General features: G+C 40.5%; 1 protein-coding gene across 1 annotated transcript in view; it reads right to left on the bottom strand.

The window, feature by feature from the left end:
* kalrna (kalirin RhoGEF kinase a) overlaps nucleotides 1–18,069 on the bottom strand; it is a 693,809-nt gene that overhangs the window by 415,011 nt on the left and 260,729 nt on the right. Inside the window, exons 2-3 of the mRNA XM_059647272.1 lie at nucleotides 7,296–7,370; nucleotides 4,821–4,935 (exon numbers count right to left, since the gene is read on the bottom strand). Coding sequence (XP_059503255.1) covers nucleotides 4,821–4,935; nucleotides 7,296–7,370 — 190 coding nt within the window. The remainder of the gene's footprint in view (nucleotides 1–4,820; nucleotides 4,936–7,295; nucleotides 7,371–18,069) is intronic.

Raw genomic sequence — 18,069 nt, forward strand, 5'->3', positions numbered from 1 at the left:
CTGAGGTTGAGATCTGAGACATAGTACAAACAGTAGTGACTATCTAGTTGAAACCTTCTAGTTTTGAGCACATTGAGATAGAAAATGTGATCCCATCGGGACATAGAATGTAGGTTTTGGGTAATGGCTTTTTGTGTGTAGGAATGTGTCAGTTATTTTGAAAAAAGTACCTTTGATGGTAACCTATCCATATTGCCTACTGACTATGCTGTTTAAATAATATTTCCCTTGTGTGCTGTGGCATTACATATATTTGTTTATAATTATTGAGGACATTCTACTTCTGTATGATTTCAAACGCTCCATATATTAACACAAATTCACAAGGTATTGCTGTAACATGACGGCATCACCTAATAAAGGAGATAGTGAGAAAACAGGAGTCCTCGAAAACCAAACAGCAGCCCTCAAAAAGTGCCCTCAAAAATATTTTAAAACATTTTTACGCTGCAAGGGCTTGTGTCTGAACTATGTTACCCTCAAATTTCCATCCTATATGCCCTGAAGAACAGTGGAACTCATTCCCAAGCATTCAAATGTCTTTATTCCCACAATTTAAGATGGAGTCTGAATCTGCAGTTGAAAATAATCATACTGCAAAAGATTACTTGGATCGGGGTGCAAACAATTTTCCCAGTTTTGTGAGTGATGTACATCTCTAGGTTGTATCAGTGATAATGGAAACTGCAGATGCTGGAGAATCCAAGATAATGAAATGTGAGGCTGGATGAACACAGCTGGCCCAGTAGCATCTCAGGAGCACAAAAGCTGACGTTTCGGGCCTAGACCCTTCATCGGAGCCTAGGCCCGAAACGTCAGCTTTTGTGCTCCTGAGATGCTGCTGGGCCTGCTGTGTTCATCCAGCCTCACATTTCATTATCTTACATCTCTAGGTTGATAGTTCTTGACTCATCTTAGGTGAAAATACTTCGACATCAATGGAATGAACAGTGGGTGTTTATGACTAGCGGTCATTCTGATACTGGCAGTTTTGCAACTCAACCAAAGATGAAAGAACAGTCAGTGATCTTCACAATGACCTTACCCTCCATTATTTAACATTTACAAAGCCCTGTTTCGAGGAAAATTATCCTCAACTTAAAACATTATTTTTCAACAGGTGGTGCATTTCTATCATCACAAATGGGTTTTTTTTTGAAGAAAAAAGTACCTAACATATTCTGATTCCAACATTCACTGACATAATAATGCCTGTTACAACTGTTAATATGCTGTGTGTTCTGCATGTGCAACAGCATCAAACTACAGTTAGGTAGAATTGCATTTCTAGATTCAAAGTGCAAACACAAATAGATGGCAGAAATCATACTTTCTTGAAATGAATATCTCATTCAGGGAAAGTACCACCACTAGAAGAATGAAGCTCAGCAGGTAGTTCTTTCCCCCATAATTATGGCTGAATGCCTTTGGTTATTGTACTATTGAAATGTATTATTATTAGATAGCATTCTTGCTTCTAAATATAATCCAACATACAATGAAAATCAGGTCTGAATGTTTTCTTGGATGAATGTCTTATAATTGAGAGAACAAAAAGATACAGTTGTGTGGTATGTATGATTGGCAATTTCGAAAAGATTGTTCAGGTAATGTAGCATGGCTGCTGAAACAGGTTAAAGGCTCAAATAAAACAAGGAACTGCAGATATGTAAATCTGACATCTGAAATATGGAATAGTGTTTTTCCTCGTGATTTTACACTCACAGGTTTCAGGTTTATGCTGCTTCAATGAAGGAGTCACTGGGGCAACAAATATCCTTCAAATAAAGTCTTGCTTCTTCCAGTAAACTGTATTATAAAGCTCATGTACACAGTAGCTGCTTGTCAGTGACCAGAATCTCTGTCTGCTCCACAACAACAATACTGAACAGAACTACATATTGCAACTTTCTACTGACAACTAAACTATTTAATCATCAGCATAAAGAAAGCCTTGCTTCTTCAATAAGAGCTTGTTAAATAAGAAATTAAAATGCGTAACGGTGTATACTGTGATATGGAAATTCTGTTCTTGCTCTGCAAGTGTCTGATTTTGCAATAAGTTACTACTACAAAAAAATATGGACAGAAATGGCATTCAACAATCATACGACCATTGAAGATCAGAGCACAGAAGAAGGCTATTCGACCATGCATGTGTGCGCGTGCGTGCACGTGTGTGGGCATGTGGGTGGGTGGGTGTGTGTATCTGTGGGTGTCTGTGTGTGTGTTTGTGCGCGCGCATGTGTGTGTGTGTGTGTGTGTGTAGGGATGTATATGTATGTGTGTGTGTTTGTGCGCGCGCGCGCGTGTGTGTGTGTGTGTGTGTGTGTGTGAGTCTGTGGGTAGGTGTGTGTGTGTGGGTGTGTGTGTGTGGGTGTGTATGTGTGTGTGTGTGAGTCTGTGGGTAGGTGTGTGTGTGTGGGTGTGCGTGTGTGGGTGTGTGTGTGTGAATCTGTGGGTAGGTGTGTGTGTGGGTGTGTGTGTGTGGGTGTGTGGGGGGGTGTGGGGGTGTGTATGCGTGTGTGTGTGGGTGTGTATGTGTGTGTGTGTCTGTGGGTAGGTGTGTGTGTGTGGGTGTGTGGGGGGTGTAGGGGTGTGTATGTGTGTGGGTGTGTGTGTGTGTGTGGGGGGGGTGTGGGTGTGTGTGTGTGTACGTGTGTGGGTGTGTGGGTGTGTGGGGGGTGTGTGGGTGTGTGTGGTGGGGTGTGTGGGTGTGTATGTGTGTGTGTGTGTGGATGAGTGCATGTGGGTGTGTGTGGATGTATATGTGTGTGGGGGTGTCTGTGTGTGGGTGTGTGTGGGGGGTGTGTATGTGGGTGTGTGTGTGTGTGTGTGGGGGGGTGTGTCTGTGGGTGTGTATGTGTGTGTGTGTGTGTGTGTGTGTGTGTGTGGGTGTGTCTGTGGGTGTGTATGTGTGTGTGTGTGGGTGTGTAGGTGTGCGGGTGTGGGTGTCCTCTGGTTCTTGTCCTCTCCAGCAAAGGGGAACATTTCACTTCAGTTAAATCACCGTACAGTGTAAAACTATTACACACAGCCAGGTACCAGTCATTCTGATATCACCTGCAAAACATTGACTGAATGGTCGGTAATTTGTACGTCAAACTTTAAAAAGAAGTAAATGGGATCTTCAATATTTCCAGATCAACACAAATGATGATTGATCAGTGTAAATCCTGCTGTTCTACTGCTAGACATTACAGGCTTAACTTTATCTCACTTAATAGGTCACAGAGAAATTAACTGTTGTGGAGTACAACTGTAATTGATGAGAGATGTTTAATTAATGACTATCAGGTTGACTGGTAAGGATCAAGTTACTTTTATCCGGATGACGAATCAGACATCATATTTAATCAATAATATTGTCTGCAGTACTTGAGATCCTGAACAAAATATATAACCAGCTAAGTATTTCCCAGTTTCATGCCACTTTTTCTTTGCCACTCTCTGCCAAATTTTCTCTGTTTTTTTTTCTATTTGTCCTTAAGCATTTTTATTTCGGTTAATTATAAAGAATGGTTTCTGTTATATTGTTCAAGTGGCCTTTATGAATTAGTCAAACCAAGCAGTGAACATCAGCCAGCTATGAAACCATGGGTAACATCACAGCTAAGCTCATAACAATATAAGAAAGTTGGACAAAGGTTAGCCATCTGCCCCTTCAAGCCTATTTCTCCATTCAATAAAATCATGGCTGATCTGATTTTAGCCCAATTACATTTTCCAGCTTGGACCCCCGTTGTCTTTGACTCCATTGTTGATCTAAAATAGGTTTTACTTTGCTTTCAATAGAATGAATGAACCAGCATCCCCCTGTCTGGATAATGAGTCCCAACAATTAATGATCCTTTGAGAGAAGCAGTTCCTCCTCGTAGTTGGCTTAGAGGGGAAACACCTTGTTGTGAAACTATACCCCTTGGTTCTAGACTTGCACATGAGGGAAAACATCCTCTCAGCAGCTGAGCTTTCAAATGCCTGCAGAATCTTATAATTTTCATTACAAGCACCCCTTTGCTGATAAACATCAATGAGTTCAGACCTACAGGAAAGAACCCCTGTTACCAGGAATCAAACAACTGAACCTTCCTTTAATAAGGAAGCTCTCAGCTCTATTTAGGAGAAGTCACAATAGCACCCTATACCGTTGTACCAAAGTTTCCTGATTTTTATATTCCGTCCTTGTTATAATAAAGGCCAACATTATAACTGCCTTCCTAACTGCTTGCTGAGCCTGCATGCTAACTTATTCCACTTTGTGTACAAGGGCATTCAGATCCCACTCTGCAGCATTCTGCAGTCTCCCTCCATTTAAATAATATGCTGCTTTTCTATTATTCCTACAAAAACCTCATATATCCAACTTTCAAAATTCATTTAACATATCCATATCTCATTGCAGACTCTTTGTATCCTTCTTCTCATACCTGCTTTCCTGTCTACCCTCGTACCACTAGCAATTCTGACGAGAATTTATGTGGCACCCTTCACCAAGTCTTAATATAAACAGTGAGCACAGTTAAGACCCCAGCACTGATCCCTGCAACACCCAACTATGCACAGTTTGCCAGCTTGAAAATGGTCCATTTGTCCAGAAGATATTTTGTTAGTTAGCCAGTCTTCTATTCATGCTAATATCCTACCTCAAAACAGTGGTCTTTTATCTTATGGTGCTAGTTCCAGTTAAATATGGAAATTATATATTGAATTCTACATATATTTTGGTAATATTTTACGCAAAAGAATTTTCTATTTCTGAGAACAAATTCTCATAATATGTTTGTCACTAAAATATTTCAAACACAAAGTTGGTACTTTACCTGGGTACACTGGCTAAATATGTGACAAGTTGCCGGAGATCGTCTTGTTTTATTCTGTCATGGTTACTTCGAGCTGGGAATGTTAAAATTGGGCCACCTCTTTTATCACGTCCTCCTGCAATGAAATTATATTTATTAATGTAAGCCTTCAATGTAACTCAGCATGGATTTACAATTGATGAAGAATTAGTTTAAATTCATTGCGTTTTTTTTGTGTGTACTGGACTTCAGAAACAATGCCTCCTTAGTTTCCTAGCTCTGCAAAGTTACCAGGCTGAACAGATGCTGTAAGAGTGCTGAGGCTCCTACTAGCTGGAACATAGTCTTCCTGTCCGCAAATCCAGGTAAAAATGCTTCATTCTACATCCTCAGTAATGTCATTCCCTTATGAATTCACGTCTTTGCTAACATGAACAGAAAAACAGAATATTTTCTGAAAGGCATGAAATTTTGAAATGTTAATGCTCAACAGTCCTTGGGTGTATTTGCACAAGGAACACAAAGTTAGCTTTGTTGGTATGGCAAGCAATCAGGAAGGCAAATAGCACGTTGGTCATTATTACAGGTATAAATCTAAGAAAGCCTTGCTACAGTTGTCCTGGGCTTTGGTGAGATCATAACTTCAATCTTGCGTGAAGATTGGTCTACAAATTAAAGAATGTAGTACTAGCACTGGAGGCAGTACAACAAAGGTTTACTAAATTGCTGTGTTGTACATTCAAAACAACCTCAGGACAAGGGGTTGATCATTTAGGACAGTTCCAAGGAGAAACTCATTCACTCAAAAAGTTGTGAATCTTTGGAATTCTCCACACCAGCTAGTTGTGAATATGCTATCAATGACTGTACTTAAGTTAGAGACAGACAGATTTTTGGTCTTTTAGCAAATCAAGGGATATAGGTGGTGGATGAGAAAGTAGAGAAGGTAGATGACAAGTGCAATTGGTCACATAATAGCATGCAGGTTTCTTTTATGGGTCCCTTATTCTACCACCGTTTTACACAGGTATTTCCCCAACCTGCTCTAAAACAGTCAGTGATGGGATAGTTTTGATCAAACCGAATCTGACAACTTACCCACTGTTTAAAATTACCATCCCTCTGCCTGGTGCCCACCGATTTAATCACAGCATCTTACACTGTTACCGTGGGGCAGGGAGCTCTGGAATTGCTGGCAGGTGCCACATCACCATTGTCAACTATCATAAAAATCCCATCTGGTTCTCTAATATCTTTCAGGGACTTTCAGGCCCACAGCAATGGGGTTGTCTCTTGACCACACTCTGAAAAGGCCTAGAGGCCCAGGGAGCTCATGACAATTAGGAAAGGGCAACATATCGCAGCCTTGCAAGTGAAGCCCACATCCCATGTATGAATAAAATCATACATTGCCAGTGATTTGCAGCTGGTAGTTGATACAATGAAAGCAAGTTTATAAACTGAAAAGCACTGTTTCTTCAATGCATTATTGCAAGGACAAAGTGACTCCCTTAATCTTGGCCACCCTGAAGAGATCAGTGGAATCTCTTTGAGAAGTCACTTGAGTGTTTGTTGGAGATTATACATATTGCCCCTTTGTGGGCTTTCTTTCTTCAGGCTCAAACAGCTGGATCCTCCTTGATAAATTTGAATTTATAGATTCAGTGTTTGGAAGACACAGCAATGATTGTTATTATATCATACCGTATCAGCTATTCAAAGTAGAACTGGATTTTCCTCCCCATTCCTCAGAAATGGTTTACTTCTAGAAGGAGCTAATAATTCGGTGATTTTGGAATGAAGATGTAACTGGAAGCACTGAGGATAATTGGTTTGATTCTGAGCAGAGCTTAGTAAGCTCTTTATGGGATAGCACAGTTTTGAATACAATGTTAATGATAAGCACCTCTATCATTCAAGAAAATTGAGAAATTTTTGAAAGAGATTTTGGGAATATTGTTTTTCTTTCAATTTTCTTCCCTGCTTTCCTGCAAGTGCCAACTCATTCAGAGATTTTTAGGGATGTGGCAAATTCATCTGCAAGTGAGCATTGGCAAGCTATTCAGTTGTGCCACGCTGGCCTCTAGGCTACCAGGAAGGACTCTTCTTCTCAACTTTTTCATTTGCCAGAGGTGTCATGATCCTCAGGTCAAACCACCACTAGTCATCACTCTTTCCCATGACAGAGCCACGCTATGGTCTGATAAGCCTAAGGTGACTTTACATTATATTCAATTATGAGAAGCATCAAAACTGAGGCCAAACCCGACATTAATGGATGCAGGACTTGTGAGGTAGCAATCCAGGATGAGCATCCTGGGAGATTTTGCTTCCTCCACTCTGGCTGCCACCCAGTGGAATCAGTCCTGAGACATTCCTGGTCTGTACAGCTTAACTGATAACTATGGGAAAGAACTAACCTATTAGATGATCTTGTTATTAATCTCTGTAAAGTCTTGACAGTATAAACTGTTAATTTAGTATGCTTATACCCACCTGAAACAAAGGCAACTTTTTCCTTCATTATAGACATCACATCAGATACTTTTAATCCATCACTCCTGAAAGGTCCTGCAAAACAAACATTTGTATTTACCTACTTTGGCAATCTTCAAAGTGTAGTCACTGAAGAAGAATACTACTCCAGGTAAAACTGATTAATAGGAAGAACTAAACCGCTTGTGCACCGCATAGAATTTCTGTTTAATAGATTACTTTGAGTACAGAGTAATCCATACCTGAACAGGCCTCCACAGTACTCATGAGACTGATATTTTATACAGCTGGATGTGAACACATAATAGTATCAGGAAGGTGATCCTTGAGCACTCCCTTGCTAAAAACTATTGATTTCAGTGTGTATTTTTTTTTCAAGACTGATAAGGAGCCAATTTTGCGTTTTTAATGGTTGGAATATAACCCAGAAATGAAAAGACAAAAAGCTGCTCTCAACCAACCCCTGAAAATAAATTGTATAAAAAAATCTATAAGCAGCTGGTGAACACTCTCCACAAGCATCTCTTTCAGCAGACTATGTATGTTCCATTTCCAGTTAGATGACATGTCTCCTGGGCTTTGCAGAGAAGCTCTTAACCAAGGATTGTTCTGTGCCAGATGAATTCTATTAAAGCAAAGGCTTGTAGCTACATAAGAAGTCCTTAAGCTATCAACATTACTTAGCTGCTTTAAACTAAACAGAGGTAGAAACCTACATAGGAGCATTCAATTCTTCAATGAAGGAAGAAAATTGACAACTTGGCAATTTTTCTCTCAAAATTTAAATGTAAGCTTACAATGAAAGTGTAGTATTTATACAACTCCTCATCATTTCCTGCACTAACATCTCTAAAACTTTGTAGACAGTGAATCACTTCAATTGCAGTGACTCGTTGAGAAAATATACAACAGCAATTTCATAAATTGTAATATTTTGCAATGAGAGTAATGAGCAATTTAGTCACTTCGCAAATACTGACTAAGGCAGGAATGTTGGCCAGCATACCATGTTAATCTACAGATGAATAGTGCCTTTAGATCACAATATTCATAACATATATTTATTAATGATTTAGATGAGGGAACTGAGTGTACTATCTCTCAGTTTGCAGATGACACAAACCTGGATTGACAGGGTGAACTATGAGGAGAATGCAGAAATGCTTCAGGGTGATTTAGACAAGTTGAGTGAGTGGATAAATGCACACAGATGAAATATGATGTGGATAAATGTGAGGTTACTTTGATAGCAAACACAGGAACGCTGTGAATGATGACAGATTGGGAAAAGGGGAGGTGCTAGAGATCTGGGTTTCCTTGTATACCAGTCAATGAAAGTAAGCATGTAGCTGGACAGACAGTGAAAAAAGCAAAGGGCACATTGACCTTCATAACGAGAGGATTCCAGTACAGGAACAGGGATAATTTGCTGCCACTGTACGGAGCCTTGGAGAAATCACACCTGAGTACTGTGTGCTGTTTTGGCCTCCTTGCCTGAGAAAGGATGTTCTGGCTATTGTGAGAGTGCAACAAAGGTTTACCAAACTGAGTCTGGGGATAGCAGGACTGACAATATGAAGGGAGATGGGATCAATTAAGATTCACTTGAATTTGGAAAAATAAAGGGAAAATTTCAGAGAAACCTACAAAATTTTGACAGGACTGGACAGAATAAATTCAGGAACGATGTTCCCGAACTCTGGAGAGTTCAGAAACATGGGCTACAGTCTAAAGATATGGTGTAGACTATTCAAGACTGAGATGAGGAGAAATTCCTTCATCAAGAGAGGGGTAAACATGTGGAATTCTTTGCTACAGAAAGTAGCAATCTCAGAAACACACAGTTTTAACACCTCATTCCAAAACTACTAAAATAACTCCAGTAGCATAATCAAACCACAATAAACAGTATACTGGCTGAAGGAAAGAAAGATCTTTAAATACGAATTTTATTTTTGTTTTCATTTACAATATCAAATGCACTCAATAGTTCCAAGTAATTCGCATTTGTATGACTAGGCTTTCCACCAAAAGCAAACAATAATTTCTAGCAAGATACTTTTGCATTGTACACCATAGCAGTATTTTTTTTCAGAGCTAAATCTGCTAACAATTTACATATTTCTGCCTTTGATAAAGTGCCAGTATGAAACCTACATGCAGTGGGTCTCCTCTATACACTCACCAGAATTCAATATTGGCAGTTCTATTGAAGGATGTGGGCACAAGTCAACGGCTTGTGGACGGTGAAGTCTCATCTTCAGTTCAAATTCATTAATGGCATATAAACTTGGCTTTCAACACCAAATTGTTGAATGTTTAGATCATATGTTTGCTAATTATATCAAATATTATTTACTTAAAATTGACATTGTAGTTCAAATCAACTAAAAAGCAAGTTTTTAATTCATCAATCTTGAATACTTAAAATAATGGTCAAGAACATGGTGATGATTGTCTTACAAATCTGTAACATACTTCATGGGGAAGCAAATCTTGCCAAAACCAAATGGATGAGGCTTGAATTGTTTGCGTGTTCATCCAAACTTCCATAACATGTCTTGCTTTGAAAACATTCAGATCTTTTTCATTAGTTTATAAAGTTCATCTTATGTGCCACCATAGAGCTTTCCAACTAAAGGCCTGAAACTAATGTTTCTTTCATTTGCAATATAAACAAATTACTACATTAACTGATGAGTTGTTCAAGTCACAAGACAGGAAAAAAGGGCTTGTAACATCTTACACCATGATTACAATAAGGTCAACTGAGAATTTTAAATATGTCCACAGAGATAAAACACTTCAGGATATATTTTGGGTAAAATGTGAATGTGGGCATATTTGTTTTGTAATGAATCTCTTAAGCATCTGTGAAAATCAGTAGAGAGTCACTAAGGGCTTTTAAACTCACAAATGGTATTCACATTTTATGAAGGATTTCATCCCAATCATATTACGCTGCTTTAAACGCCAATGGAAAATTTATACAAGTTAAGGCCGTCAACCCCAGTTGGATACATCCTTGGGTGTTTGATCACTTGCTGCTTTCTTTCTCAAAACAAAAAAATGTTCCAGATGCAAATCTCCTCCATGTCTTGGGTGATGTGCTGCTAATCCCTTACTTCTGTCTAATATTATTTGGCAAGATAAAATAAAGCTAAATTATGTATTTTAATACATGCATGCATAAATATACAATATATATGTGTGAAATTTGTATAATATTTAACCTTCTCACGACTAATGAGTTTAACTGTTATTCTGTACATTAAAAATCTCTCAGCTATTTCTGCAGATCCAACTCACCTACAGTAGTTACTGGAATATAAAATGTCCACCTCCATTTAGATGCTGGGAAATTGGATACATTAGTGTTTTCCTTTTGTTTTGCTTCTTTCTCCATTCAGACCATGCGGGCTTCTCGACCTGGGCCAGTACTTAATGGCTCATCGTTTAAAACCCTTGAGAAGGTGACGAAGAGCAGCCTTCCTGGATCATGACAGTCCTTGTGGTGTAGACACATCCACAATGCTGTTAGGGAATGAGTTCCAGGGTTTTGACCCAGTGACACTGAAGGAACACGCGTCATATTTCCAGGATTGATGAATGGCCTGGAGTCAAACTCACAGTTGTTGGTCTTCACTTGTATCTTTTCCTTACAGATAACAGAGATTGCTGGTTTTGAAGGCTCTGTCTAAGAAGATTTACTGAATTTTTGTGGTGTATCTTGTAGCTGGTACATGTTGCTGCTACTGAGTGCTGGTAGTAGAAGAAATGAATATTTGTGGACGTGTATCAATCAAACTGGCTATTTTGTCCTGGACCTTCTTGAGTGTTGCCAGAGCTGCACTCATCCAGACAAATGGGGAGCATTTCATGACAGTACTGACTTGTGCCTTGTAGATGGAGGACAGGTTCTGGGGAGTCAGGAGGTAAGTGACTTTCTGCAGGATTCTTAACCTCTGATCTGCTCTTCTAGTCAGAGTATTTATATGGCAATATAAATATAAATGACATTATTGTGGAATTTAGAAAAAACGAACTCAAGTGGAAACAGAGATTCAATACATGCTGAAAAATCTTTTGATTGAACCTAGTCAAAGCAGCTAGGATTAATCGGTAGCAAAAGTTGTTAAAACTAGTTGGATCAACTGTATAGATTATAGAAAGGTAAATGTGGACATTAAGACCGTCCGGTTCCTAATTCCACAATTCAGAGACAGTACTGATAGAGTTGACAGTACCTCACTCCCTTCTACGAGTGATCTATTGAAAGGGTACCAACAAGCACCATTAATGTCAAGGACTAAAGAAATTTCTGTTTTTGTTACGGGAAATGGTTTCTACCAATTTGGATTAAGGAATGCCCCAGCTACATTCCAGATGTTTATGAATCAGGTTGTATCTGAGCTCTGTAACTATGTAGTTATTCAGACAATACGATGGTACATCATAAAACATGGGAACAGCATGTGAGACAAGTAAATACCTATTTAAGCAATTGCAGTTAAGTTGATTAGTAGTAAATTTAATCAAAGGTGATTCTGAACAAAGCAGCCAGATTGATTGGCACTACATCCTCAAATATGCACTCCCTCAGCCACTGATGTTCAATGGCAGCAGTCTATGTTATCTATAGTTCATCGAAGATCCTCAGACAGCACTTTCCAAAGCCACAACCACTTCCATCGAGAAGGACAACAGCAACAGTTACAGAACACCACAAGCTGCTGGTCCCCTCCAAGGAACTCACCATCCTGACTTGGAAACGTATCTCAGTTCCTTCACTGTTGCTGGATTAAGCTTCTAGAATCCCCTCCCTAAGGGCATTGTGGATGACAGCAGCTCGAGAAAGCAGCTCACCACCACCTTCTCAAGGGCACCTGGGGATAGGGGATAAACACTGGCCAGTCAGTGATGCTCATCTCGCATGAATGAATAAAAAATAGTTCTGTGAACAGGAGAATGGCTACAATTTAAAATTCAGATAAAACAAGTGCACAAATTCTTTGAAGCAATGGAATTTATTTAATAACCCAGAAATCATCCACTAATTAATCATACAAAAAAGAACTGCAGATGCTGTAAATCAGGAACAATAACAGAAGTGTCTGGAAAAACTCAGCAGATCTGGCAGCATCTGTGAAGAAAAAGTCAGAGTTAACATTTCGGGTCTGTTGGACCCAAAACGTTAACTCAGATTTTTAATCATGCTTACGTGGACTCAGCTGGGGTGAGTTACCAATAAACCTTCACATAGTGATGAGCATCAGAACTTTAACTGACAGCGTATTTTATTGATCAACAGCTCAACAGGAGAATCCACAGTCAAGTCTTCAACTTGTTATACAGAGAAAGGAATTAAGGAAAGAAACATTATACTATTAACATTTGGAGGACCAACAAGGGAAACATGGAGAAATCTTCTGTGGGCTGACTTTTACCAGAAATCAGTGAAGTTTTGTTGAGTTTCATGTTGGGTTTCTCTTTACCTATTAACCCAAACTTAGCTCATTAATGATATACCGCATCCCTTTGGCACCCCTCTCATCCAATGCTAGTCATATTCTCCCACACACTGTAGGTGTGAGTACTTGCCATTGCCAGGATATTTCAGACTCCATGGTGCCACCATCGTCTTTAATCCTTAGCTACACAGCTAGTCTAATGTTGACAGTCTGGAGTAGATTTTCACCATCAATGTAATGGCACAGGAGCCACAAACTAATACTTCTCACGCAACATTATTGAGGTGACATGACTGATACTTCCATGCACAAACAACTGCACCTTCCTACCTCAAACACAATTTCGGTTCCAGGCCACTCAGCTTACCTGCCCTTAGCCACATTCTATTTTACAGCCCTCCCTAAGTCACTGCTACACTTTCCCTGGGACCCACAAATGGAAACTAATTAGTCAGAGGTATGTGAACTTTTCAAAGGTCAGGAAGGATAGGTGGTGAGGTGGGAGGGTGGAGTTGTGTGGCTTTGTCAGTATGCAATAAGAATTAGTGCGTTAGCAAGAAATGATCTTGGATCAGCATTTTTACATTTTTTTATTCATTGGATTCATGGCATGTGGGCATTGCCAGCTAAGTCAGCATTTATTGCCCAAACCTAATTTCTCCAGAGGGCAGTTAAGAGTCCACCACACTGCTGTGTACCTGAAATCACATGCAGACTAGACCACACCAGAATGGCAGTTTTCTTTCCTAAAAGATATCAGTAAACCAGATGGATTTTTCCAACAATCAAACAAAGATTTCATGGTCATTATTAGATTCTTAATTACAGATTTTCATCGAATTCAAATTCCACCATCTGGCATGGAGGGGGATTCAAACCCAGGTCCCCAAAACATAACCTACAACTCTGGATTAACCATCCAACAATAATACAACTGGACCATCATTTCCCCTAAGGATGCAGAATCCATATGGGTGGCAGTAAGAAAGAACTAGATGAAAAAGACACTGATAGGAGTGGTATTTGTCCCTCCTAACTGTAACAGGGTGCTAATGAGGACTAATCCATGTTAATAGGTCTATTGATGCTCACTAGCAAGAGTCTCAACTTAGTTGACCATGTGAATTTTGGTCTTGCTGTTGAGATAGGCATCAGTTAACATGTCACCCAACTCTCCCAAATTTCTCAGCAAAGCTCACGTCATTCAGGGCCTGGGAAGACTCCACCCCAGGTTCATGATGGGGCAGTCAAATTGAAAGAATCTTGAAAGAATGCTTAAAGAGGAAATTAGGAGGGCAAAGAGGGGCCGTGAAATAACTTTGGAAGATGGGATCAAGGAAAATTCCGAGGCTTTTACTAAGTATATTAAGAATAAGAGGATTACTGGGGAAAGAGGGGACCACATTAAAGACCAATCAGGCAATCTGTGCATGGAGCCAGTGGACATGGGTGAGGTCTTAAATAAATACTTCTCATCTTTACTCAGAGAAGAAAGCCAGGGGTTTCTGTTAGGATGGTGAGGGTCTAGAACACATTAAGATTAATAAAGAGAGATATTAGATGTTTTTGCCGGCAAATAAATCCCCAGGGTCTAATGAGATATATCCCAGAGGACATCTGGGGTGCAAAGGGACGACCTTGCTAGGGTTGTGACAGTATATTTAATAGTTCACTGACCACAGGGGGAGTGCCAGATCACTGGAGGACACTAATGTAGTTCCTTTGTCCAAGAAGGGCAGCAGGGAGAGGCTAGGTAATTAGAGACTAGTTAGTCTGACATCAGTTGTAGGGATATTATTGGAAAATGTTCTGAAGGATAGGATTAATCAATACTTGACAAGATGGAGATTGATCAAGGATCGTCAGCACGGATTTGTTGGAGGGAGATCCTGTCTGACCAATATAATTGAGTTTTCTGTAAAGGTGGCTTAATATATTGATGAGGGTAGTGCAGTTGGTATGGTTAACATGGACTTTAGTAAGGCCTTTGACAACATCCCACATGCAAGGGTGGTCCAAAAGGTAAGAAAAAGCCAATGGGATCCAAGGCAAGTTGGCAAACTGAATCTGTAATTGGCTCACAAATAGGACAAAGTTTGAAGTCACACGACACCAGGTTATAGTCCAACAGGTTTGTTTGAAATCACAACGATTTCAAATAAACCTGTTGGACCACAATCTGGTGTCAGGCAACTTCTAACTCTGTCCACATCAGTCCGACACTGGCACCTCCACAACTAGTAGACAAAGGGCAACGGGGAAGGGTTGTTTTCGTGACTGGAAGCTTCTGACCGTCAGTGTACCACAAGGATTAGTGCTGGAACCCTTGCTGTTTGTTATGTACATTACTAACTTGGATGTGAATGTACAAGGTTTAAATAGTAAGTTTGTAGATGACATGAAAATTAATGGTGTTGTTGACAGTGAGGAGAGTAGTCTCAGTCTACAGTCTGACATTGATTAGCTGGTAAATTAGCCAGGTTGATGAAAAATTGGATTTAAACGTGGTAAATGGGGAGGCATTTTGGGAGTTCTAAAAAGTGAAGGATACACACAATGAATTTTAGATCCTTGGGGAGTACTGAGGAACGACAGGACCTTGGTGCACAAGTCCATAGATCCCTGAAGGTGTCAGCACAGGCAGACAGGGTGGTGATGAAGGCATGGGGGATTCTTGCCTTCATTAGCTGTGTTACAGAATACAGGAGCAAGGAAGTCTTGTTCCAATTTTATAAACTTTATTGGTTAGACCACAGATGGAATTCTGTGTGCTGTTCAGGTTACCATAGTATTGGAAAGACGCACCTGTACTAGAAAGAGTGCAGTAGAAATTCACTAGGATGTTGCCTGCAATAGAGAGTCTCAGTTATGAGGGGAGGCTGGGTAGGCTGGGTTAGTTTTCCCTAGAGCAGAGAAGGCTGAGGCAGGATCTGATTGAGCATACAAAATTTTGAGAGGCACAGACAGAGTAGATTGTTAGAATCTCTTCCCCTTGGCAGAGGTGTCAAAGACCAGATGGCATAAGTTTATGGTGAGGAGCAAATGGCTTACAGGAGATAGGAAATAAAATATTTTCACTGAAAGGGTGGTAGAAGTAGGGGATGTGCTTCCTGAGAGGTTGGTGGAGGCCGGTAGTCTTGTAATATTTAAGAAGCATCTGGATGACTACTTAAAAAGCCAGAGCACAGGTAGATGGGATTAGTGTAGTTCAGTGTTTGTTGGGCCGAAAAGTCTGTTTCTACGCTGCATGACTCTCTCCACGTAGTTCTTGGGTATGTGCACCTTGCCCTTTGTCATTGTGATATCTTAGCACAAGCATTGATTAGCAACAAAGATGGCACGTGAAGAGACAGACCGAGACAGCTCCAAAATGATGCGCCAAATTGTGGAATGCAGGTTGATGCGGTAAAAATCGCAATCCATTGGTGGGCACGTCCATCTTCTGCCAGAGTCCTTCCTCCGCGTGATTTTAGTTCCAGAGCAATAGAAGGAATGGGTAATGGGGTAAGAGTGAAGCTGACATACTCAGACGCATAGATAATACATTGAGTTCAGTGCATTGTCTACTGCCCGTTATTCTATGGAACTGACAGTGGTCTTTCACACCTGTTCAGGAACTCCAACAGATGCACATCATCATCTTTCAAGAAAGCCTGCTTCTGCTGGTTTAGTGCTCAGTGCACTTTATTTGGCAGGAATTTTCCAAGATCGGGAACACCAGGGGTAGGGGCTTTGACCTGCAAAAGCTACTGGTTAATGAGAGGCCGGCAGCTCCTTATGGTTCAGCAACATGACTAGTACAATCCCATTAAGGTGATCATCCCTTTCTTATTTCTAATTTCAACCATACATTCCCACTGAACAATCCTCTCTCCCCTCTCTAATTGCAGTAGTAATGTTTTCCTTCATCAAAAATGCTTCAACCCCTCCTCTCCTGCATCCATTTCTATCCTTCCTATCGCATCTAAAACCCAGAAGATTGAGCTGCCAGTCCTGTCCATCCCCCAGCCAAGTTTCTATAACAGCTATGATGTCCCAGTCCCCATGTTACAATACCTGTACTGAGTTCATCAGCCTTAATCGTAAGACACCCTGTATTTAAATAAATGCAACTTAATTCTCCCGTGTTACCTCATTCTCTGACATGCTGTTGTGTGTCTTTTCTAATTAACCTGAACTTTTCTGATTCAGAACCATCCGCATCAATCTTTTTATTTTCACTGCTACTTAGGAAAGCTCTCCCCAGTTGTTTACAGGCTCCCAAAATGGAACGAGCAAATCTCCCCACCAGGATGTTGGTCCTTTTTGAGTTCAGGTGAAACTTACGCCTTTTGAACAGGTCTTTTCTACCCCAGAAGAGATCACAATGGTCCAAGCATCTGAATTATTGTGCATTGCACCATCTTTTCAGCCACTGATTTATCTGCCCTGTCCTTTTACTCCTTCCCTCATTAGAGCTTGGCGCTGGGAGTAAGCCAGAGATTGCTGCTTTTGATCTAACCTCTTTTGTTCACTCTGCAAAGCTTTCTTTCTCCTGGTGCCACCACATCCAGCTGAGGCCTGTAGGATTGGCCAAGGAGCCAAGATGCTGGAGTGATGGTGGGTGGAGACTGATGACACAAAGGAAATGTGGAGTGGAGGTCTTGAGAAAGGGTCAGTAGCAAGGGCAGGGGTAGCTTTCAGGAGCACCTACCAACAGCCCACTTCCCTAGTCACGCACTGAGTGCCTGAAAACAAGGGGTCAAGACTCCACCCTCAACACCCTCCCAAAATAACCACTGCCAAGGCCTGCAAGCCACCTCGCAGTGTTGGCTTGTCAGGCACCACCCCCTGCTTTGCAAATAGCAGCGATGACATATTCCTTCATGATGATGGCCTGGAGGCTGTAGATTGTTTAATGTTAAAAATGTCAAATCTCTCCAGAGGCACCTCCATTTTGATGCTTCATGCCCTTGAAAACAAGGAACCATGGGCACTCGCGGACATTTTCTGTCTGCCACATATCCACCACAACCAGGTCAGGATACAAAAACTTGATATTCACCTAACTCAGCTTCGTTATTGAAGGCCATGTAAATTTTAATGATACCAGAGAAACAAATAACTTGCTCATAATATAAAATTAAAACACTGCACAATGAGATATTACAGCAATGGCGATGTATTTTTCATTGCTGACAATGGAGCCAAAAAACAGTCTTACACTTCCTCATCTTGCACCAAGTGGTATTCACGCAGTTTTCTCAAAAGACTCATATCAGACAGAAAAACAAACTTTGCCAAAAGAAAGCCTGAATGCATTC

The sequence above is a fragment of the Stegostoma tigrinum genome, chromosome 7 (assembly GCF_030684315.1).
Source record: "Stegostoma tigrinum isolate sSteTig4 chromosome 7, sSteTig4.hap1, whole genome shotgun sequence".
Lineage (NCBI taxonomy): Eukaryota > Metazoa > Chordata > Chondrichthyes > Orectolobiformes > Stegostomatidae > Stegostoma > Stegostoma tigrinum.